Source organism: Thalassophryne amazonica, chromosome 10 (genome assembly GCF_902500255.1).
Source record: "Thalassophryne amazonica chromosome 10, fThaAma1.1, whole genome shotgun sequence".
Classification (NCBI taxonomy): domain Eukaryota; kingdom Metazoa; phylum Chordata; class Actinopteri; order Batrachoidiformes; family Batrachoididae; genus Thalassophryne; species Thalassophryne amazonica.
In genome coordinates, this window is record NC_047112.1 from 113,462,723 (window position 1) to 113,488,488 (window position 25,766).

General features: G+C 41.2%; 1 protein-coding gene across 1 annotated transcript in view; it reads right to left on the reverse strand.

The window, feature by feature from the left end:
• Window positions 1-25,503, reverse strand: part of LOC117518188 (zinc finger protein Gfi-1-like) — a 32,513-nt gene extending 7,010 nt beyond the window's left edge. The window contains exons 1-3 of the mRNA XM_034179244.1: window positions 25,276-25,503; window positions 24,116-24,451; window positions 23,567-23,931 (exon numbers count right to left, since the gene is read on the reverse strand). Of these exons, the coding sequence (XP_034035135.1) occupies window positions 23,567-23,931; window positions 24,116-24,451; window positions 25,276-25,387 (813 nt within the window). The 5' untranslated portion in view covers window positions 25,388-25,503. The remainder of the gene's footprint in view (window positions 1-23,566; window positions 23,932-24,115; window positions 24,452-25,275) is intronic.
• Between the last annotated feature and the right edge of the window lie 263 nt (window positions 25,504-25,766).

Sequence of the window (25,766 nt, forward strand, 5' to 3'; positions counted from 1 at the left end):
ATTCTGGCTCACACAGACCTGTTAATTTTTCTTTAAGAAGCCCTCTTATTCTGCACTCTTTACCTGTATTAGTTGCACCTGTTTGAACTTGTTACCTGTATAAAAGACACCTGGTCACACACTCAATTAATCACACTCCAACCTGTCCACCATAGCAAAACCAAAGAGCTGTCTAAGGACACCAGGGACAAAATTGTAGACCTACACAAGGCTGGGATGGACTACAGGACAACAGGCAAGCAGCTTGGTAGAAGACAACAACTGTTATGATTATTTATTAGAAAGTGGAAGAAACACCAGATGACTGTCAATCTCCCTCGGTCTGGGATTCCATGCAAGATCTCACTTTGTGGGGTAAGGATGATTCTGAGAAAGCTCAGAACTACACAGGAGGACCTGGTCAATGACCTGAAGAGAGCTGGGACCACAGTCACAAAGCATTAGTAACACATGATGCTGTCATGGTTTAATGTCCTGCAGGGCAGCAAGGTCCCCCTGCTCAAGGCAGCACATGTCCAGGCCCGTTTGAAGTTCACCAGTGACCATCTGGATGATCCACAAGAGACATGGGAGAAGGTCATGTGGTCAGCTGAGACCAGAATAGAGCTTTTTGGAATCAACTCCACTTACCATGTTTAGAGGATGAGAACAACCCCAAGAAAACCATCCCACCCGTGAAGCATGGGGGTGGGAACATCATACTCTGGGGGTGCTCTTCTGCAAAGGGGACAGGACGACTGCACCATATTGAAGGGAGGATGGATGGGGTCATGTATTGCGAGATTTTGGCAAACAACCTCCTTCCCTCAGTAAGAGCATTGAAGATGGGTCATGGCTGGGTCTTCAGCATGACATTGACCCCAAACACACAGCCAGGGGAACTAAGGAGGGGCTCCATAAGAAGCATTTCAAGGTCCTGGAGTGGCCTGGCCAGTCTCCAGACCTCAACTCAATAGAAAATCTTTGGAGGGAGCTGAAACTCCAAACCTGAAAGATCTAGAGAAAATCTGCATGGAGGAGTGGACCAAAATCCCTGCTGCAGTGTGTGCAAACCTGGTCAAGAACTACAGGAAACGTTTGAACTCTGTAATTGCAAACAAAGGCTACTGTACCAAATATTAACATTGATTTTCACAGGTGTTCAAATACTTATTTGCAGCACTAACATACAAATAAATTATTAAAAAAATCATACATTGTGACTTCCAGATTTTGTTTTTAGATTATGTCTCTCACAGTGGACATGCACCTAAGATGAAAATTTCAGACCCCTCCATGATTTCTAAGTGGGAGAACTTGCAAAATCGCAGGGTGTTCAAACACTTATTTTCCTCACTGTAAGTTGAATATTGGCTCCAAACTATTTGTGATGTCACAAATCTTGCCCATAGGCCCAGCCTTACAAATACAAATAGATTTTCAGTGAGTATACAGAGAAACTTTGTACTTTCTGCAAATTAATGTAAAAACAGTCTTCAAGTGTCAAAATCTGCACATACATAATTCTAACAGTGCAGCTCAAACATTCAGTTGTGGGAACAAGAAGAAAAACACACATTTTTGATTTTTGAATTTCAGCATTGATCATGAGGATTAGTTTCCACAGACTCATTTTGAAACTTTCTATACTTCCAGACATCTCAACAAACAAGAGCTGTGGGCTCTGCACAACTGATCCTGAAGAGCTTCCCTCGCACTCAGCACGGACAGGGCAGAACGAGAGCCTTTAACACCTTCTGGTACAAAGTCTACACTTGGCTTGAGTTTTCTCAATGCCAGGTAGCGCATATTGTTTTTATGCAGGCATTTTTCTGCTCCTGATACAACATTTACTTCATAGTGGTTTTTCAAACTGTAAAAAGGCCATATACAAAGATGGAGGACTCCAGATGCATGCCAAGGCAGAGTACCATCTTAATGCCATGTTGGCATTGGCGGAGTATAAGAGAGGTGTTGAGAACAATACATCTTTACTCCAGGCAATGTCTAAATTATATCAGAAAAAGGTGGAAGAAAACAGAAGGTATATCAAAACAATTGCTAATGTCCTGCTGTGTACAGCCACCCAGAACACTGTGCGAACACAATTTAATAATTAAAATAAATAACAGATATTGCAATATTGTGATGTGATCACTGACAATGCTGTAAATGCTCATGTTGGTGAGCTGACTAACTGCACATAAGAGCCAGATGTTGATGAGAATATTGTAAACAATAGGACATGTCTGTCACAATTTTAATGTTGACAGTGGAAAATGAACAGGTCACGTGCAGCTTCCTCACAAGATAAGAGTTAATGTGGCCAACAAAAGCAAGGTGAAGACAAAAATACATTGTGTAACATTACAATCGAAGAAAAGTATTTGTTTCCATGTAGAAGTCTAAATATTGAAGACAGTGGTTGGTGGCAGCCTTGATTTTTGTCACTTTTGGGTGGTGACCCTGAACCATCCCTTAGTTATGCTGCTATAGACGTAGACTGCTGGGGGGTTCCCATGATGCACTGTTTCTTTCTCTTTTTGCTCTGTATGCACCACTCTGCATTTAATCATTAGTGATTGATCTCTGTTCCCCTCCACAGCATGTCTTTTTCCTGGTTCTCTCCCTCAGCCCCAACCAGTCCCAGCAGAAGACTGCCCCTCCCTGAGCCTGGTTCTGCTGGAGGTTTCTTCCTGTTAAAAGGGAGTTTTTCCTTCCCACTGTAGCCAAGTGCTTGCTCAATCAATCAATCAATTTTTTTATATAGCGCCAAATCACAACAAACAGTTGCCCCAAGGCGCTTTATATTGTAAGGCAAGCCCATACAATAATTATGTAAAACCCCAACGGTCAAAACGACCCCCTGTGAGCAAGCACTTGGCTACAGTGGGAAGGAAAAACTCCCTTTTAACAGGAAGAAACCTCCAGCAGAACCAGGCTCAGGGAGGGGCAGTCTTCTGCTGGGACTGGTTGGGGCTGAGGGAGAGAAGCAGGAAAAAGACATGCTGTGGAGGGGAGCAGAGATCGATCACTAATGATTAAATGCAGAGTGGTGCATACAGAGCAAAAAGAGAAAGAAACAGTGCATCATGGGAACCCCCCAGCAGTCTACGTCTATAGCAGCATAACTAAGGGATGGTTCAGGGTCACCCGATCCAGCCCTAACTATAAGCTTTAGCAAAAAGGAAAGTTTTAAGCCTAATCTTAAAAGTAGAGAGGGTGTCTGTCTCCCTGATCTGAATTGGGAGCTGGTTCCACAGGAGAGGAGCCTGAAAGCTGAAGGCTCTGCCTCCCATTCTACTCTTACAAACCCTAGGAACTACAAGTAAGCCTGCAGTCTGAGAGCGAAGCGCTCTATTGGGGTGATATGGTACTACGAGGTCCTTAAGATAAGATGGGACCTGATTATTCAAAACCTTATAAGTAAGAAGAAGAATTTTAAATTCTATTCTAGAATTAACAGGAAGCCAATGAAGAGAGGCCAATATGGGTGAGATATGCTCTCTCCTTCTAGTCCCCGTCAGTACTCTAGCTGCAGCATTTTGAATTAACTGAAGGCTTTTTAGGGAACTTTTAGGACAACCTGATAATAATGAATTACAATAGTCCAGCCTAGAGGAAATAAATGCATGAATTAATTTTTCAGCATCACTCTGAGACAAGACCTTTCTGATTTTAGAGATATTGCGTAAATGCAAAAAAGCAGTCCTACATATTTGTTTAATATGCGCTTTGAATGACTTATCCTGATCAAAAATGACTCCAAGATTTCTCACAGTATTACTAGAGGTCAGGGTAATGCCATCCAGAGTAAGGATCTGGTTAGACACCATGTTTCTAAGATTTGTGGGGCCAAGTACAATAACTTCAGTTTTATCTGAGTTTAAAAGCAGGAAATTAGAGGTCATCCATGTCTTTATGTCTGTAAGACAATCCTGCAGTTTAGCTAATTGGTGTGTGTCCTCTGGCTTCATGGATAGATAAAGCTGGGTATCATCTGCGTAACAATGAAAATTTAAGCAATACCGTCTAATAATACTGCCTAAGGGAAGCATGTATAAAGTGAATAAAATTGGTCCTAGCACAGAACCTTGTGGAACTCCATAATTAACTTTAGTCTGTGAAGAAGATTCCCCATTTACATGAACAAATTGTAATCTATTAGACAAATATGATTCAAACCACCGCAGCGCAGTGCCTTTAATACCTATGGCATGCTCTAATCTCTGTAATAAAATTTTATGGTCAACAGTATCAAAAGCAGCACTGAGGTCTAACAGAACAAGCACAGAGATGAGTCCACTGTCCGAGGCCATAAGAAGATCATTTGTAACCTTCACTAATGCTGTTTCTGTACTATGATGAATTCTAAAACCTGACTGAAACTCTTCAAATAGACCATTCCTCTGCAGATGATCAGTTAGCTGTTTTACAACTACCCTTTCAAGAATTTTTGAGAGAAAAGGAAGGTTGGAGATTGGCCTATAATTAGCTAAGATAGCTGGGTCAAGTGATGGCTTTTTAAGTAATGGTTTAATTACTGCCACCTTAAAAGCCTGTGGTACATAGCCAACTAACAAAGATAGATTGATCATATTTAAGATCGAAGCATTAAATAATGGTAGGGCTTCCTTGAGCAGCCTGGTAGGAATGGGGTCTAATAAACATGTTGATGGTTTGGATGAAGTAACTAATGAAAATAACTCAGACAGAACAATCAGAGAGAAAGAGTCTAACCAAATACCGGCATCACTGAAAGCAGCCAAAGATAACGATACGTCTTTGGGATGGTTATGAGTAATTTTTTCTCTAATAGTTAAAATTTTGTTAGCAAAGAAAGTCATGAAGTCATTACTACTTAAAGTTAATGGAATACTCAGCTCAATAGAGCTCTGACTCTTTGTCAGCCTGGCTACAGTGCTGAAAAGAAACCTGGGGTTGTTCTTATTTTCTTCAATTAGTGATGAGTAGAAAGATGTCCTAGCTTTACGGAGGGCTTTTTTATAGAGCAACAGACTCTTTTTCCAGGCTAAGTGAAGATCTTCTAAATTAGTGAGATGCCATTTCCTCTCCAACTTATGGGTTATCTGCTTTAAGCTACGAGTTTGTGAGTTATACCACGGAGTCAGGCACTTCTGATTTAAAGCTCTCTTTTTTAGAGGAGCTACAGCATCCAAAGTTGTCTTCAATGAGGATGTAAAACTATTGACGAGATACTCTATCTCACTTACAGAGTTTAGGTAGCTACTCTGCACTGTGTTGGTATATAGCATTAGAGAACATAAAGAAGGAATCATATCCTTAAACCTAGTTACAGCGCTTTCTGAAAGACTTCTAGTGTAATGAAACTTATTCCCCACTGCTGGGTAGTCCATCAGAGTAAATGTAAATGTTATTAAGAAATGATCAGACAGAAGGGAGTTTTCAGGGAATACTGTTAAGTCTTCTATTTCCATACCATAAGTCAGAACAAGCTCTAAGATATGATTAAAGTGGTGGGTGGACTCATTTACTTTTTGAGCAAAGCCAATAGAGTCTAATAATAGATTAAATGCAGTGTTGAGGCTGTCATTCTCAGCATCTGTGTGGATGTTAAAATCGCCCACTATAATTATCTTATCTGAGCTAAGCACTAAGTCAGACAAAAGGTCTGAAAATTCACAGAGAAACTCACAGTAACGACCAGGTGGACGATAGATAATAACAAATAAAACTGGTTTTTGGGACTTCCAATTTGGATGGACAAGACTAAGAGTCAAGCTTTCAAATGAATTAAAGCTCTGTCTGGGTTTTTGATTAATTAATAAGCTGGAATGGAAGATTGCTGCTAATCCTCCACCCCAGCCCGTGCTACGAGCATTCTGACAGTTAGTGTGACTCGGGGGTGTTGACTCATTTAAACTAACATATTCATCCTGCTGTAACCAATCAATCAATCAATTTTTTTTATATAGCGCCAAATCACAACAAACAGTTGCCCCAAGGCGCCCCATATTGCAAGGCAAGGCCATACAATAATTATGTAAAACCCCAACAGTCAAAACGACCCCCTGTGAGCAAGCACTTGGCTACAGTGGGAAGGAAAAACTCCCTTTTAACAGGAAGAAACCTCCAGCAGAACCAGGCTCAGGGAGGGGCAGTCTTCTGCTGGGACTGGTTGGGGCTGAGGGAGAGAACCAGGAAAAAGACATGCTGTGGAGGGGAGCAGAGATCGATCACTAATGATTAAATGCAGAGTGGTGCATACAGAGCAAAAAGAAAAAGAAACAGTGCATCATGGGAACCCCCCAGCAGTCTACGTCTATAGCAGCATAACTAAGGGATGGTTCAGGGTCACCTGATCCAGCCCTAACTATAAGCTTTAGCAAAAAGGAAAGTTTTAAGCCTAATCTTAAAAGTAGAGAGGGTGTCTGTCTCCCTGATCTGAATTGGGAGCTGGTTCCACAGGAGAGGAGCCTGAAAGCTGAAGGCTCTGCCTCCCATTCTACTCTTACAAACCCTAGGAACTACAAGTAAGCCTGCAGTCTGAGAGCGAAGCGCTCTATTGGGGTAATATGGTACTACGAGGTCCCTAAGATAAGATGGGACCTGATTATTCAAAACCTTATAAGTAAGAAGAAGAATTTTAAATTCTATTCTAGAATTAACAGGAAGCCTATGAAGAGAGGCCAATATGGGTGAGATATGCTCTCTCCTTCTAGTCCCCGTCAGTACTCTAGCTGCAGCATTTTGAATTAACTGAAGGCTTTTTAGGGAACTTTTAGGACAACCTGATAATAATGAATTACAATAGTCCAGCCTAGAGGAAATAAATGCATGAATTAGTTTTTCAGCATCACTCTGAGACAAGACCTTTCTGATTTTAGAGATATTGCGTAAATGCAAAAAAGCAGTCCTACATATTTGTTTAATATGCACTTTGAATGACATATCCTGATCAAAAATGACTCCAAGATTTCTCACAGTATTACTAGAGGTCAGGGTAATGCCATCCAGAGTAAGGATCTGGTTAGACACCATGTTTCTAAGATTTGTGGGGCCAAGTACAATAACTTCAGTTTTATCTGAGTTTAAAAGCAGGAAATTAGAGGTCATCCATGTCTTTATGTCTGTAAGACAATCCTGCAGTTTAGCTAATTGGTGTGTGTCCTCTGGCTTCATGGATAGATAAAGCTGGGTATCATCTGCGTAACAATGAAAATTTAAGCAATACCGTCTAATAATACTGCCTAAGGGAAGCATGTATAAAGTGAATAAAATTGGTCCTAGCACAGAACCTTGTGGAACTCCATAATTAACTTTAGTCTGTGAAGAAGATTCCCCATTTACATGAACAAATTGTAATCTATTAGACAAATATGATTCAAACCACCGCAGCGCAGTGCCTTTAATACCTATGGCATGCTCTAATCTCTGTAATAAAATTTTATGGTCAACAGTATCAAAAGCAGCACTGAGATCTAACAGAACAAGCACAGAGATGAGTCCACTGTCCGAGGCCATAAGAAGATCATTTGTAACCTTCACTAATGCTGTTTCTGTACTATGATGAATTCTAAAACCTGACTGAAACTCTTCAAATAGACCATTCCTCTGCAGATGATCAGTTAGCTGTTTTACAACTACCCTTTCAAGAATTTTTGAGAGAAAAGGAAGGTTGGAGATTGGCCTATAATTAGCTAAGATAGCTGGGTCAAGTGATGGCTTTTTAAGTAATGGTTTAATTACTGCCACCTTAAAAGCCTGTGGTACATAGCCAACTAACAAAGATAGATTGATCATATTTAAGATCGAAGCATTAAATAATGGTAGGGCTTCCTTGAGCAGCCTGGTAGGAATGGGGTCTAATAAACATGTTGATGGTTTGGATGAAGTAACTAATGAGAATAACTCAGACAGAACAATCGGAGAGAAAGAGTCTAACCAAATACCGGCATCACTGAAAGCAGCCAAAGATAACGATACGTCTTTGGGATGGTTATGAGTAATTTTTTCTCTAATAGTTAAAATTTTGTTAGCAAAGAAAGTCATGAAGTCATTACTAGTTAAAGTTAATGGAATACTCAGCTCAATAGAGCTCTGACTCTTTGTCAGCCTGGCTACAGTGCTGAAAAGAAACCTGGGGTTGTTCTTATTTTCTTCAATTAGTGATGAGTAGAAAGGGCTTTTTTATAGAGCAACAGACTCTTTTTCCAGGCTAAGTGAAGATCTTCTAAATTAGTGAGACGCCATTTCCTCTCCAACTTACGGGTTATCTGCTTTAAGCTACGAGTTTGTGAGTTATACCACGGAGTCAGACACTTCTGATTTAAAGCTCTCTTTTTCAGAGGAGCTACAGCATCCAAAGTTGTCTTCAATGAGGATGTAAAACTATTGACGAGATACTCTATCTCCCTTACAGAGTTTAGGTAGCTACTCTGCACTGTGTTGGTATATGGCATTAGAGAACATAAAGAAGGAATCATATCCTTAAACCTAGTTACAGCGCTTTCTGAAAGACTTCTAGTGTAATGAAACTTATTCCCCACTGCTGGGTAGTCCATCAGAGTAAATGTAAATGTTATTAAGAAATGATCAGACAGAAGGGAGTTATCAGGGAATACTGTTAAGTCTTCTATTTCCATACCATAAGTCAGAACAAGATCTAAGATATGATTAAAGTGGTGGGTGGACTCATTTACTTTTTGAGCAAAGCCAATAGAGTCTAATAATAGATTAAATGCAGTGTTGAGGCTGTCATTCTCAGCATCTGTGTGGATGTTAAAATCGCCCACTATAATTATCTTATCTGAGCTAAGCACTAAGTCAGACAAAAGGTCTGAAAATTCACAGAGAAACTCACAGTAACGACCAGGTGGACGATAGATAATAACAAATAAAACTGGTTTTTGGGACTTCCAATTTGGATGGACAAGACTAAGAGACAAGCTTTCAAATGAATTAAAGCTCTGTCTGGGTTTTGGATTAATTAATAAGCTGGAATGGAAGATTGCTGCTAATCCTCCACCCCGGCCCGTGCTACGAGCATTCTGACAGTTAGTGTGACTCGGGGGTGTTGACTCATTTAAACTAACATATTCATCCTGCTGTAACCAGGTTTCTGTAAGGCAGAATAAATCAATATGTTGATCAATTATTATATCATTTACCAACAGGGACTTAGAAGAGAGAGACCTAATGTTTAATAGACCACATTTAACTGTTTTAGTCTGTGGTGCAGTTGAAGGTGCTATATTATTTTTTTCTTTTTGAATTTTTATGCTTAAATAGATTTTTGCTGGTTATTGGTAGTCTGGGAGCAGGCACCGTCTCTACGGGGATGGGGTAATGAGGGGATGGCAGGGGGAGAGAAGCTGCAGAGAGGTGTGTAAGACTACAACTCTGCTTCCTGGTCCCAACCCTGGATAGTCACGGTTTGAAGGATTTAAGAAAATTGGCCAGATTTCTAGAAATGAGAGCTGCTCCATCCAAAGTGGGATGGATGCCGTCTCTCCTAACAAGACCAGGTTTTCCCCAGAAGCTTTGCCAATTATCTATGAAGCCCACCTCATTTTTTGGACACCACTCAGACAGCCAGCAATTCAAGGAGAACATGCGGCTAAACATGTCACTCCCGGTCTGATTGGGGAGGGGCCCAGAGAAAACTACAGAGTCCGACATTGTTTTTGCAAAGTTACACACTGATTCAATGTTAATTTTAGTGACCTCCGATTGGCGTAACCAGGTGTCATTACTGCCGATGTGAATTACAATCTTACCAAATTTACGCTTAGCCTTAGCCAGCAGTTTCAAATTTCCTTCAATGTCGCCTGCTCTGGCCCCCGGAAGACAATTGACTATGGTTGCTGGTGTCGCTAACTTCACATTTCTCAAAACAGAGTCGCCAATAACCAGAGTTTGATCCTCGGCGGGTGTGTCGTCGAGTGGGGAAAAACGGTTAGAGATGTGAACGGGTTGGCGGTGTACACGGGGCTTCTGTTTAGGGCTACGCTTCCTCCTCACAGTCACCCAGTCAGCCTGCTTTCCCGGCTGCTCGGGATCTGCCAGGGGGTAACTAATGGCGGCTAAGCTACCTTGGTCCACACCGACTACAGGGGCCTGGCTAGCTGTAGAATTTTCCACGGTGCGGAGCCGAGTCTCCAATTCGCCCAGCCTGGCCTCCAAAGCTACGAATAAGCTACACTTATTACAAGTACCGTTACTGCTAAAGGAGGCCGAGGAATAACTAAACATTTCACACCCAGAGCAGAAAAGTGCGGGAGAGACAGGAGAAGCCGCCATGCTAAATCGGCTAAGAGCTAGTAGCTACGCTAAGCTAGCGGATTCCTAAAAACACGCAAAGTGAATAATGTGTAAATAATTTAGAGGTGATTCAGCAGAAGGAGTGCTTTAGTTAAGGCACGTAAAGATTACACTGGGAAACAAATCGTAATCTAGATAACTAGATCAATCTAACTGCGCAGATTAAACAGCTAACAGATACAGAAAAACACCGCTGTGCTCCGGAACAGGAAGTGATACAATACCGCAGTGAGAGCCAACCACCAGTCGGTCGTTTTAACCGTTGGGGTTTTACATAATTATTGTATGGCCTTGCCTTACAATATAAAGCGCCTTGGGGCAACTGTTTGTTGTGATTTGGCACTATATAAAAAAATTGATTGATTGATTGATTGATTGATTGATTGATTGATTGGTCCCCCCAGTTTAACTGTTGCTACTTCCTGTGCCCCCCAACTGAAAATACTCTGGATCCACCCCTGCTACCATCAATGCCAACTAGAGTAAAATATATTCCAAAGTAACATAACTCGAAAGGAGTACATTTAGTCCCACTGCAAACACAAATAGTGTTAAATTTTTTTCTTTCAGTGTTCAATCAATTTTATCAGTGTTAAATCAGCTGTAACACTGTGTGAAATTAATCATAGTGTTAAATTAGCTCTATCATCATGTTACAACATAGTCAAACCTCTGATTGAAGAGGAACAATGCAGGTTCCATCCTGGTTGTGGAACAACCGACCAGCTCTTCACTCTCTGAAGGGTGCCTTGGAGTATGCCCATCTAGTCTACATGTGTTTTGTGGACTTGGAGAAGGCGTATGATCGGGTCCCCCGGAAGATACTGTTGGAGGTGCTGCGGAACTATGGAGTGAGGGGGGTCTCTTCTCAGGGCCATCCAATCTCTATATTCACAAAGCGAGAGCTGTGTTCAAGTACTCGGCAGTAAGTCGGACTTGTTTCCTCCACCAGGGCTACGCCTTGTCACCAATCCTGTTTGTGATATTTATGGACAGGATATTGAGGTGTAGTCAGGAGGAGAAGGGTCTTCAGTTTGGTGGGCTCAGGGTCCCATCACTGCTTTTTGCAGATGATGTGGTTTTGTTGGATTCATCAGCTTGTGACCTCCAACACTCACTGGGTCAGTTCACAGCAAAGTGTGAAGCGGCTGGGATGAGGATCAGCACCTCTAAATCTGAGGCCATGGTGCTCAACAGGAAACTGATGGATTGCCAACTCCGGGTAGGGAATAGGGCCTTGCCCCAAGTGAAGGCGTTCAAGTACCTTGGGGTCTTGTTCATGACTGAGGAGACAATGGAGCGTGAGACTGGCTGGAGAATCGGCGCAGCGGGGATAGTATTGCATTTGTTTTATCGTACTGTTGTGACGAAAAGGGACCTGACCCAAAAGGCAAAGCTCTCGATCTACTGGTCAGTCTTTGTTCCTACTCTCAAAAATGTTTCATGAGGGTTGGGTAATGACAGAAAGAACAAGATTGTGGGTACAAGCGGCTGAAATGGGCTTCCTTAGGAGGCTGGCTGGTGCTGGCTTGGGAATGCCTTGGGGTTCCCCCGGAGGAGCTGGGGGACTTGAGTGTGGATCAGGAGGTCTTGGCGGCTTTGCTTGAGCTGCTGCCCCTGCGACCCGACCCTGGGGTCTGCTCCTGATGGGACGTGCCCAGAACACCTCTCCAGCGAGGCGTCCAGGGGGCATCCGAAAAAGATTCCCGAGCCACCTCAGCTGGCTCCTTTCGATGTGGAGAAGCAGCGGCTCAACTCTGAGCTCCCCACGGATGACTGAACTTCTCACCTTATCTCTAAGGGAGCGCCCAGCCACCCTGGGAAGGAAACTCATTTCGGCGACTTGTACTCGCGATCTTGTTCTTTCGGTCATGAGCCAAATCTAATGACCATAGGTGAGGGTCAGAAGGTATATCGATTGGTAAATCGAGAGCTTTGCCCCCCTGCTCAGCTCTCTCTTCACCACGACAGTCCGATACAGCGACCACATTACTGCAGACGCTGCACCGATCCATCTGTTGATCTCACATTCCATCCGTCCCTCTCTCGTGAACAACCCCGAGATACTTAAACTCCTCCACTTTAGGCAAGGACACTCCACTGACCTGAAGAGGGCACCTTTTTCCGGTTGAGAACCATGGCCTCGGATTTGGAGGTGTTGATTTTCATCCCGGATGCTTCACACTCAAATCAAATCAAATCAATTTTATTTATATAGCGCCAAATCACAACAAACAGTTGCCCCAAGGCGCCTTATATTGTAAGGCTAAAGCCATACAATAATTACAGAAAAACCCCAATGGTCAAAATGACTCCCTATGAGCAAGCACTTGGCGACAGTGGGAAGGAAAAACTCCCTTTTAACAGGAAGAAACCTCCAGCAGAACCAGGCTCAGGGAGGGGCAGTCTTCTGCTGGGACTGGTTGGGGCTGAGGGGAGAGAATCAGGAAAAAGACATGCTGTGGAGGGGAGCAGAGACCAATCACTAATGATTAAATGCAGAGTGGTGCATACAGAGCAAAAAGAGGTGAATAAAAAGAAACACTCAGTGCATCATGGGAACCCCCCAGCAGTCTAGGTCTATAGCAGCATAAGTAAGGGATGGTTCAGGGTCACCTGATCGAGCCATAACTATAAGCTTTAGCAAAAAGGAAAGTTTTAAACTTAATCTTAAATGTAGAGAGGGTGTCTGTCTCCCTGATCTGAATTGGGAGCTGGTTCCACAGGAGAGGAGCCTGAAAGCTGAAGGCTCTGCCTCCCTCTTCTACTCTTACAAACCCTAGGAACTACAAGTAAGCCTGCAGTCTGAGAGGGAAGTGCTCTATTGGGGTGATATGGTACTATGAGGTCCCTAAGATAAGATGGGACCTAGTTATTCAAATCCTTATAAGTAAGAAGAAGAATTCCATTCTGGAATTAACAAGGAGCCAATGAAGAGAGGCCAATATGGGTGACATATGCTCTCTCCTTCTAGTCCCTGTCAGTACTCTAGCTGCAGCATTTTGAATTAAATGAAGGCTTTTCAGGGAACTTTTAGGACAACCTGATAATAATGAATTACAATAGTCCAGCCTAGAAGAAATAAATGCATGAATTAGCTTTTCAGCATCACTCTGAGACAAGACCTTTCTAATTTTAGAGATATTGCGCAAATGCAAAAAAGCAGTCCTACCTTTTTGCTTAATATGCACATTGAAGGACATATCCTGATCAAAAATGACTCCAAGATTTCTCACAGTATTACTGGAGGTTAGGGTAATGCCATCCAGAGTAAGGATCTGGTTAGACACCATGGTTCTGAGATTTGTGGGGCCAAGTACAATAACTTCAGTTTTATCTGAATTTAAAAGCAGGAAATTAGAGGTCATCCATGTCTTTACGTCTGAAAGACATTACTGCAGTTTAACTAATTGGTGTGTGTCCTCTGGCTTCATGGATAAAAATTTATCCATGGATGAAAATTTAAGCAATGCTTTCTAATAATACTGCCTAAGGGAAGCATGCATAAAGTGAATAAAATCGGTCCTAGCACAGAACCTTGTGGAACTCCATAATTAACCTTAGTCTGTGAAGAAGACTCCCCATTTACATGAACAAATTGTAATCTATTAGATAAATATGATTCAAACCACCGCAGCGCAGTGCCTTTAATACCTATGGCATGCTCTAATCTCTGTAATAAAATTTTATGGTCAACAGTATCAAAAGCAGCACTGAGGTCTAACAGAACAAGCACAGAGATGAGTCCACTGTCCGAGGCCATAAGAAGATCATTTGTAACCTTCACTAATGCTGTTTCTGTACTATGATGAATTCTAAAACCTGACTGAAACTCTTCAAATAGACCATTCCTCTGCAGATGATCAGTTAGCTGTTTTACAACTACCCTTTCAAGAATTTTTGAGAGAAATGGAAGGTTGGAGATTGGCCTATAATTAGCTAAGATAGCTGGGTCAAGTGATGGCTTTTTAAGTAATGGTTTGATTACTGCCACCTTAAAAGCCTGTGGTACATAGCCAACTAATAAAGATAGGTTGATCATATTTAAGATCGAAGCATTAATTAATGGTTGGGCTTCCTTGAGCAGCCTGGTAGGAATGGGGTCTAATAGACATGTTGATGGTTTGGAGGAAGTGACTAATGAAAATAACTCAGACAGAACAATCGGAGAGAAAGAGTCTAACCAAATACCAGCATTACTGAAAGCAGCCGAACATAAAGATATGTCTTTGGGATGGTTATGAATAATTTTTTCTCTAATAGTTAAAATTTTAAATACACTCAACAAAAATATAAACGCAACACTTTTGGTTTTGCTCCCATTTTGTATGAAATGAACTCAAAGATCTAAAACTTTTTCCACATACACAATATCACCATTTCCCTCAAATATTGTTCACAAACCAGTCTAAATCTGTGATAGTGAGCACTTCTCCTTTGCTGAGATAATCCATCCCACCTCACAGGTGTGCCATATCAAGATGCTGATTAGACACCATGATTAGTGCACAGGTGTGCCTTAGACTGCCCACAATAAAAGGCCACTCTGAAAGGTGCAGTTTTATCACACAGCACAATGCCACAGATGTCGCAAGATTTGAGGCAGCGTGCAATTGGCATGCTGACAGCAGGAATGTCAACCAGAGCTGTTGCTCGTGTATTGAATGTTCATTTCTCTACCATAAGCCGTCTCCAAAGGCGTTTCAGAGAATTTGGCAGTACATCCAACCAGCCTCACAACCGCAGACCACGTGTAACCACACCAGCCCAGGACCTCCACATCCAGCATGTTCACCTCCAAGATCGTCTGAGACCAGCCACTCGGACAGCTGCTGAAACAATCGGTTTGCATAACCAAAGAATTTCTGCACAAACTGTCAGAAACCGTCTCAGGGAAGCTCATCTGCATGCTCGTCGTCCTCATCGGGGTCTTGACCTGACTCCAGTTCGTCGTCGTAACCGACTTGAGTGGGCAAATGCTCACATTTGCTGGCGTTTGGCACGTTGGAGAGGTGTTCTCTTCACGGATGAATCCCGGTTCACACTGTCCAGGGCAGATGGCAGACACCGTGTGTGGCGTCGTGTGGGTGAGCGGTTTTCTGATGTCAATGTTGTGGATCGAGTGGCCCATGGTGGTGGTGGGGTTATGGTATGGGCAGGCGTCTGTTATGGACGAAGAACACAGGTGCATTTTATTGATGGCATTTTGAATGCACAGAGATACTGTGACGAGATCCTGAGGCCCATTGTTGTGCCATACATCCAAGAACATCACCTCATGTTGCAGCAGGATAATGCACGGCCCCATGTTGCAAGGATCTGTACACAATTCTTGGAAGCTGAAAATTTCCCAGTTCTTGCATGGCCGGCATACTCACCGGACATGTCACCCATTGAGCATGTTTGGGATGCTCTGGACCGGCGTATACGATAGCGTGTACCAGTTCCTGCCAATATCCAGCAACTTCGCACAGCCATTGAAGAGGAGTGGACCAACATTCCACAGGCCACAATTGACAACCTGATCAACTCTATGCGAAGGAGATGTGTTGCACTGCATGAGGCAAATGGTGGTCACACCAGATACTGACTGGTATCCCCCCCAATAAAACAAAACTGCACCTTTCAGAGTGGCCTTTTATTGTGGGCAGTCTAAGGCACACCTGTGCACTAATCATGGTGTCTAATCAGCATCTTGATATGGCACACCTGTGAGGTGGGATGGATTATCTCAGCAAAGGAGAAGTGCTCATTATCACAGATTTAGACTGGTTTGTGAACAATATTTGAGGGAAATGGTGATATTGTGTATGTGGAAAAAGTTCTAGATCTTTGAGTTCATCTCATACAAAATGGGAGCAAAACCAAAAGTGTTGCGTTTATATTTTTGTTGAGGGTAAGTTTAAAATTTTATTTGCAAAGAAAGTCATGAAGTCATTACTAGCTAAAGTTAAAGGAATACTCGGCTCAATAGAGCTCTGATTCTTTGTCAGCCTGGCTACAGTGCTGAAAAGAAACCTGGGGTTGTTCTTATTTTCTTCAATTAGTGATGAATAGTAAGATGTCCTAGCTTTACGGAGGGCTTTTTTATAGAGCAACAGACTCTTTTTCCAGGCTAAAAGATCTTCTAAATTAGTGAGACACCATTTCCTCTCCAGCTTACGGGTTATCTGTTTTAAGCTGCGAGTTTGTGGGTTATACCACGGAGTCAGGCACTTCTGATTTAAGGCTCTCTTTTTCAGAGGATCTACAGCATCCAAAGTTGCGCTCAATGATGATGTAAATGATGTAAAGCTATTGACGAGATAATCTATCTCACTCACAGAGTTTAGGTAGCTACTCTGTACTGTGTTGGTATATGGCATTGAAGAACATAACAAAGAAGGAATCATATCCTTAAACCTAGTTACAGCGCTTTCAGAAAGACTTCTACTGTAATGAAACTTATTCCCCACTGCTGGGTAGTCCATTAAAGTAAATGTAAATGTTATTAAGAAATGATCAGACAAAAAGGGGCTTTCAGGGAATACTGTTAAGTCTTCAATTTCTATGCCATATGTCAGAACAAGATCTAAAGTGTGGTTAAGGTGGTGGGTGGGCTCATTTACATTTTGAGTGAAGCCAACTGAGTCTAATAATAGATTAAATGCAGTGTTGAGGCTGTCATTCTCAGCATCTATGTGGATGTTAATATCACCCACTATAATTATCTTATCTGAGCTAAGCACTAAGTCAGACAAAAGGTCTGAAAAATGACAAAGAAACTCAACAGTAATGACCAGGTGGACGATAGGTAATAACAAATAAAACTGGTTTTTGAGACTTCCAATTTGGATGGACAAGACTAAGAGTCAAATTTTCAATGAATTAAAGCTCTGGCTGGGTCTTTGATTAATTAATAAGCTGGAGTGGAAGATTGCTGCTAATCCTCCTCCTCGACCCGTGCTTTGAGCATTCTGACAGTTAGTGTGACTCGGGGGTGTTGACTCAAAGGTCCTGATTTGATGAAGCCAACAGAATCACATCGTTCGCAAACAGCAGAGACGAGATTCTGTGGTTCCCAAACTGGACCCTCTGTACACCCTGACTGCACCTAGAAATTCTGTCCATAAAGGTAATGCTCAGAACCGGTGACAAAGGGCAGCCCTGGCGGAGGCTGACGTGCACTGGAAACAGGCTTGACTTACTACTGGCAATGCGAACCAAGCTTTTGCTCTGGTCGTACAGGGACCGGATAGCCCTTAACAAAGGACCCCGTACTCCCAGAACACCCCCCACATGGCGTCTCAACGGACACAGTCGAACGCCTTCTCCAGATCCACAAAACACATGTTGACTGGTAGGCGCGAACTCCCATGAACCCTCGAGCACCCAATGGAGGGTGTAGAGCTGGTCCACTGTGCCACGACCAGGACGAAAACCACAATACTCCTCCTGAATCCGAGGTTCAACTATCGGTCGAATTCTCCTCTCCAGTACTCTGGAATAGACCTTACCGGGGAGGCTGAGGAATGTGATCCCCCTGTAGTATGAAAAACACACTCTGGCCCCCCTTCTTAAACAGAGGGACCACCACCCCATTCTGCCAATCCAGAGGCACTGTCCCCGACCACCATGCGATGTTGCAGAGACGTGTCAACCAAGACAGTCACACAACATCCAGAGACTTATGGTACTCCGGACAGATTTCATCTACCCCAGGAGCCTTGCCACTGCAGCACGCTTGGCCTGCCAATACCTGTCAGCTGCCTCCGGAGTCCCACCTGCCAACAAAGACAAATAGGACTCCTTCTTCAGCTTAAATGATCAATATTATAATGTTAAATCAGCTCTATCATAGTGTTACTGTATATTTATTATGAAGTCAGTTGATAACACAGCATGATTATTGCACAGGTGTGCCTTAGGTTGGCCACAATAAAAGGCCACTCTGAAATATGCAGTTTTGCTTTATGGGGGGGGGGGGGGAGGGGGCCATAGGACAGGCCAGTATCTGTTCTGACCACCATTTGCCTCACACAGTACAACACATCTCCTTCACATAGAGTTGATCAGCATCCAGACGCCATCAAATGTGAGCATTTGCCCACTCAAGTCAGTTACGATGTTGAACTGCAGTCAGGTCGGGACCCAGATGAGGACAATGAGCATGCAGAGGAGCTTCCCTGAGATGGTTTCTGACCATTTGTGCAATAAATTCTTTGGCTCTGCAAACCGATTGTTGCAGCAGCTGTCTGAGTGGCTGGTCTCAGACGAACTTGGAGGTGAACATGCTGGATGTGGAGGTCCTGGGCTGGTGTGGTTACATGTGGTCTGCGGTTGTGAGGTTGGTTGGATGTACTGCCACATTCTCTGAAACACCTTTGGAGACGGCTTATGGTAGAGAAATGAACATTCAATTGACAGACAACAGCTCTGGTGGACATTCCTGCAGTCAGCATGCCAATTGCACGCTCCCTCAAAACTTGTGACATCTGTGGCATTGTGCTGTGTGATAAAACTGAACATTTTAAAGTGGCCTTTTATTGTAGCCAGCCTAAGGCACACCTGTGCCATAATCATGCTGTCCAATCAGCATCTTGATATGCAACGCCTGTGAGGTGAGATGGATTATCTCAGCAAAGGAGAAGTGCTCACTAACACAGATTTAGACAGATTTGTGAACAATATTTGAGAGAAACAGGTCTTTTTGTGTATATAGAAAATGTTTTAGATCTTTGAGTTCTTTGGGAGTAAAATGGGAGCAAAAACAAAAGTGTTGTGTTAATATTTTTGTATAGTGTATAATGTCAAATCAGATCTACTATAGTGTTAAATTATCTTTATGATAATGTTAAATCAGATCTGCTATAGTGTTACATAATCTCTATTAAAATGTTAAATCAGCTGTATCACAGTGTTACATTCTTTCTCTCTCTCACTCACGCACTCACTCTCTCACACACACACACCACACACACACACACTGACTCTCATCTTCAACCACTTATCCAAGATCGGGTCGCTGGGGCTGAAGCCCATCCCAGCAGTCATAGGACATGAGGCAGGCAAATCAGCTCTACGTATTATAGTGTTAAATTATCATTATAAAGTTAAATCAGCTCTATTACAGTGTTAAATTATCTTCATTATAAAGTTAAATCAGCTCGATCATAGTGTCAAATTATCTTCATTATAAAGTTAAATCAGCTCTATCATAGTGTTAAATTATCTTCATTATTATAATGTTAAATCAGCTCTATCATAGTGTTAAATGACCTTTATTAAAATTTTAAATCAACTCTATCATGGTGTTAAATTATGTTCATTATAATGTTAAATCAGCTCTATCATAATATTAAATTACCTTTATTAAAAATTTAAATCAGCTCTATCATAGTGTTAAATGACCTTTATTAAAATTTTAAATCAACTCTATCATAGTGTTAAATTATGTTCATTATAATGTTAAATCAGCTCTATCATAATATTAAATTACCTTTATTAAAAATTTAAATCAGCTCTATCATAGTGTTACATTATCTTTATTATTATGTTAAATCAGCTCTATCATAGTGTTAAAAAATCTTTATTAAAATGTTAAATCAGCTCTATAATAGTGTTAAATTATCTTCATTATGAAGTCAAATCAGCTCTATCATAGTGTTACATTATCTTGATTATCAAGTTAAATTAACTCTACTATAGTGTTAAATTATCTTTATTATAATGTTAAATCAACTCTATCATAGTTTTAAATGATCTTTATTATAATGTTAAATCAGCTCTATCATAGCATTAAATTATCTTTATTATAATGCTAAATCAGCTCTGTCATACTGTTAAATTATCTACTATAATGATAAATCAGCTCTATCATAGCATTAAATTATCTTTATTATAATGCTAAATCAGCTCTGTCATACCGTTAAATTATCTTTACTATAATGATAAATCAGCTCTATCATAGCATTAAATTATTTTTATTATAATGCTAAATCAGCTCTGTCATACCGTTAAATCATCTTTACTATAATGATAAATCAGCTCTATAATAGTGTTACATTATCTTGATTATCAAGTTAAATTATCTCTACTATAGTGTTAAATTATCTTCATTATAATGTTAAATCAGCTCTATCACAGTGTTACATTATCAAATCAAATCAGTTTTATTTATATAGCGCCAAATCACAACAACAGTTGCCCCAAGGCGCTTTATATTGTAAGGCAAAAGCCAAACAGTAATTACAGAAAAACCCCAACGTTCATAATGACCCCCTATGAGCAAGCACTTGGTGACAGTGGGAAGGAAAAACTCCCTTTTAACAGGAAGAAACCTCCAGCAGAACCAGGCTCAGGGAGGGGCAGTCTTCTGCTGGGACTGGTTGGGGCTGAGGGAGAGAACCAGGAAAAAGACATGCTGTGGAGGGGAGCAGAGATCGATCACTAATGATTAAATGCAGAGTGGTGCATACAGAGCAGAAAGAGAAAGAAACACTCAGTGCATCATGGGAACCCCCCAGCAGTCTAAGTCTATAGCAGCATAACTAAGGGATGGTTCAGGGTCACCTGATCCAGCCCTAACTATAAGCTTTAGCAAAAAGGAAAGTTTTAAGCCTAATCTTAAAAGTAGAGAGGGTGTCTGTCTCCCTGATCCGAATTGGGAGCTGGTTCCACAGGAGAGGAGCCTGAAAGCTGAAGGCTCTGCCTCCCATTCTACTCTTACAAACCCTAGGAACTACAAGTAAGCCTGCAGTCTGAGAGCGAAGCGCTCTATTGGGGTGATATGGTACTAAGAGGTCCCTAAGATAAGATGGGACCTGATTATTCAAAACCTTATATCTTCATTATCAAGTTAAATCAGCTCTATCAGTGTTAAATTATCTTCATTACAACGTTAACTCAGCTCTATCATAATGTTAAATTACCTTTATTAAAAATTTAAATCAGCTCTGTCATAGTGTAACATTATCTTCATTATAAAGTTAAATCAGCTCTATCATAGTGTTAAATTATCTTCATTACAACATTAAATCAGCTCTATCATAGTGTAACATTATCTTCATTACAACATTAAATCAGCTCTATCATTGTGTTAAATTATCTTCATTACAACATTAAATCAGCTCTATCATAGTGTAACATTATCTTCATTACAACATTAAATCAGCTCTATCATAGTGTTAAATTATCTTCATTACAACATTAAATCAGCTCTATCATAGTGTTAAATTATCTTCATTACAACATTAAATCAGCTCTATCATAGTGTTAAATTATCTTCATTACAACATTAAATCAGCTCTATCATAGTGTAACATTATCTTCATTACAACATTAAATCAGCTCTATCATAGTGTTAAATTATCTTCATTACAACATTAAATCAGCTCTATCATAGTGTTAAATTATCTTCATTACAACATTAAATCAGCTCTATCATAGTGTTAAATTATCTTCATTACAACATTAAATCAGCTCTATCATAGTGTAACATTATCTTCATTACAACATTAAATCAGCTCTATCATAGTGTTAAATTATCTTCATTACAACATTAAATCAGCTCTATCATAGTGTTAAATTATCTTCATTATAAAGTTAAATCAGCTCTACCATAGTGTTAAATTACGTTTATTACAAATTAAAATCAGCTCTATCATAGTGTAACATTATCTTCATTATAAAGTTAAATCAGCTTTACCATAGTGTTAAATTATCTTTATTATAATGTTAAATCAGCTCTGTGTTAAATTACCTTTATTACAAATTTAAATCAGCTCCATCATAGTGCTAAATTAAATTATCTTTATTATAATGTTAATTTCAGCTCTGTTATAGTGCTAAATTATCTTTTTTATAATGTCATATCAGCTCTATTACAGTGTTATCTTTATTATAATGTTAAATCAGCTCTATCACAGTATTACAGTATATTTATTCTAAAGTCAGATCAGCTCTGTCATAGTCTTAAATTACACTGGTCAACACCATTTTTTCTTGCATGGAATTTTTCAACGGATTTTGGGTAATTTGGGGTGCTGAAACTGAATCAGGTTTTTTCCAGTCACATCATGTTTTTGAGATGTCAAAACATATTTCTCGTATAAAGCACTGAAGCAAAAGCTGCAGTCTCGCACACCTCTTTGGCGCCATAAACAAGATGGCTCTTGTTCACATTTTGTGAATCTTGTTTAAAAACTATGCTTTTGAAGCTGCTTTTGTGCATAATTAGTAGCATCAAACTCATGAGTGTGGAGCAAATTTTTTGTAATCCATCAATACGGAACATGCAGATTACAAAACATCATGATGTGATAAAGGAAATCTGAGCTGAGATTTGGATTGAGCACCCCAAAATGACCCTAAATCACTTCTCAAAGTCCATGCAAGATTTTTTTTGACTAGTGTTATCTTTATTAAGATGTTAAATCAGCTGTATTATCTTTATTAAAATATTAAATAAGATCTATTATAGTGTTAAAATGATAAACCAGCTCTATTATAGTGTTAAATTATCTTTAATAAATGTTAAATCAGCTCTAGTGCTAAATTATCTTTGTTAAAATGATAAACCAGCTCGATCATAGTGTTAACTTATCTTTATTAAAATTTAAATCAGCTCTATTATAGTGTTAAATTATCTTTATTAAAATTTAAATCAGCTCGATCATAGTGTTAACTTATCTTTATTAAAATTTAAATCAGCTCTATTATAGTGTTAAATTATCTTTATTAAAATTTAAATCAGCTCTATTATAGTGTTAAATTACCTTTATTAAAATTTAAATCAGCTCTATTATAGTGTAAAATGAATTTTTATAAAAAAAATTTAAATCAACTCTATTATAGTGTTAAAATGATAAATCAGCTCTATCATAGTGTTAAATTATCTTTATAAAAATTTAAATCAGCTCTATTATAGTGTAAAATGAATTTTTATTCAAATTTTAAACCAGCTCTATTATAGTGTTAAAATGATAAATCAGCTCTATATTATAGTGTTAAATTATCTTTATTAAAATGATAAATCGGCTTGTTGAATTAAGACGATGGTTGAGCTGATATAGAGTTCATTTAACACTCTTGGGCCCCAATGCATTCACTGCAGAGTTTATTTTACTCTAAAATGTGCTGAGCAGCAGCATGATATCAGTAAAAGTCTAAAAATATCACAGATTCAACGTGTCAAAGTGCAAATATGTATTTATGTGTTAGGGGGCGCCTTTCTCTTTGCGGATCTGCTGCCTTGCTTAAGGACACTTCGGCGGTGCTGTGCGGCGACACACGCGCGGCTCACCTTGCTGCATTTGATGCACCTGTAGGCTCCGCTGAGGCTCAGGCTGTCGGGGCCCTCGGCGCTGTGGCCTCCGTCGGGGAAGAGGAGCGCAGCAGCAGCGTGTCTCCTCCTGAAGTCTCCGTACGGCTCCTCCTCTGCTCGGCCCGCGGGCCGCTCCGGCCACAGGGCCGAGCGGCAGCTCCAGTTCCCGCAGAAAGCCAAGGCCGGGCCCTGCTCCACCTCCGCGCCGGGATGGAGGCCCTGCTGCACCAGGGGCCGCATCCCGGCTCCCGGGTAGGGGAATCTGCTCCAGCCGCAGGGCCGGAAGGGAAGCATGAAGGGCTGAGCCTCGTCCACCAGAGGCGACAGAGACTTTTCAGAATCCACTGGAAGAGTCACAGAGGCCACGATACACGTCAGTACACACAAGAACTGGATCACAGTTCTTGTCAGAACCCAAACAGCTGGAGCATTTAATAGCATCATGTGAATAAAAGAGGCCGGACCTCAAAGACCTCAGACTGAAATCTTATTAAATGTGCGGAGAAAACAAACAAACTGTGGAATTACCCGGTGAGGCAGACGGGGACAGAGGCCTCCAGAGGTCCTCGTAGTCCGTGGATCGTCCGCACAGACTTTCGGTGCAGCTCAGCGGAGACTTTGGGGAAAAATCCGCAACGTCAACCAGGTGCGAGTCCGGACAAAACCCCAGTCCGTCCATGGCCGGGCTGTGCGCGTCCTCCGGGGCACGGTGCGCGTCCTCAGGGGCCCGGTGCGCGTCCTCCGGGGCACGGTGCGCGTCCTCAGGGGCCCGGTGCGCGTCCTCCGGGGCACGGTGCGCGTCCTCAGGGGCCCGGTGCGCGTCCTCAGGGGCCCGGTGCGCGTCCTCAGGGACCCCGTCCGCTTCTAGAGAGCGCACAGGACAGTGAGCGGCACAAACAAACAAACAAGCGCCTGGACACGTGACAATTATATCAATAAATTCAGTGACGCGTTTTAGTGAAACTTAATTAAATCTGGACCTTCAAAGTGCAGCTTTTTACAGAATGTTCGTTATTTCTGCACTCAATTAATTCGAACACATATAACTATTAGGTTAACTAGTCATTCTGACAAATATAACTCATCTATTAACTAGTTATCCTCACAAATAAAACTATCATTCCAATTATTATCTAACTAAAATAAGTATTATATAAACTAACTTACTAACTTATCACAAGCAAATAACATCTATTAATTATTATTGTAATTATTAGCTAATTAATAAGTAGTACCTATAAACTAATCGTTCTTACAAATACAAGTATTATTTATTTAAAAAATGGGAAAAATATAACTTATCGACTAACTTATCACTCTATCAAATATAACTTATTAATTATTATCTAACTAATAGTGTCAAAAACACTGCAGATATCAAACATCGAACAAAGTATAAACGTGCAAATTACGGGATTATTAAAGGAAAAATGATGTTCGGACTGGAAGGAGCACAGATTGGTTTTTTTTACACTTTCTTTTCGCAAATAAAATACAATAATTCTGTTTTAGATTTAGCGTTTTTTGTTTGTTTGTTTGTTTACAAAAACAAGTGTTAAATAAACGAATGAGTGACTTTTAAATGATGAATCAGCTGTTTCTATATTTTTCTAATTATGATTATTATTACAGGCGCTAAGAAGCTCGGACGGTGATCAGAGCCGCGGTCTTTACGCACACACATGTACCTGAGCAGATGTGCGCCAGTATGGTGTCCAGCCGGCTGCAGTCATCCTCGAAGGTCCGGTGCTCGTGGTAACTGTGCGCTTTCTTACTTTTCACCAAAAAGCTGCGCGGCATGTCGGAGCCCAAGAACCCGACAGGAGCGGCGCCGTTCGATCTGAACTCCGCACCGTGTCCCCGTCCTCTGGTCGGGACGCGCGGGACCAGAGCTGGATGACGGGTCAACCTGGGCGCCGGGCATGCGCACAGGCCGCGCGCCGTCTGCCAGGTGTCACGGGTGCCACGAGAGACTCGAAGCTCCGCAGGACGACAAAACCCGCGCGTCGAGCACGAGCTTTTTGACAGAAAGGCCCACGATCCTGTTATATTCATCACTCACCAGCAGAGGAGGGCCGAGGTGACGTGTCAGGAAACAGATGATCCAGAACCACCTCACAAGTTAAACACGCACTATGACATCACAAAGTCGGCATGACGCGCTGACAACTTTGTAATG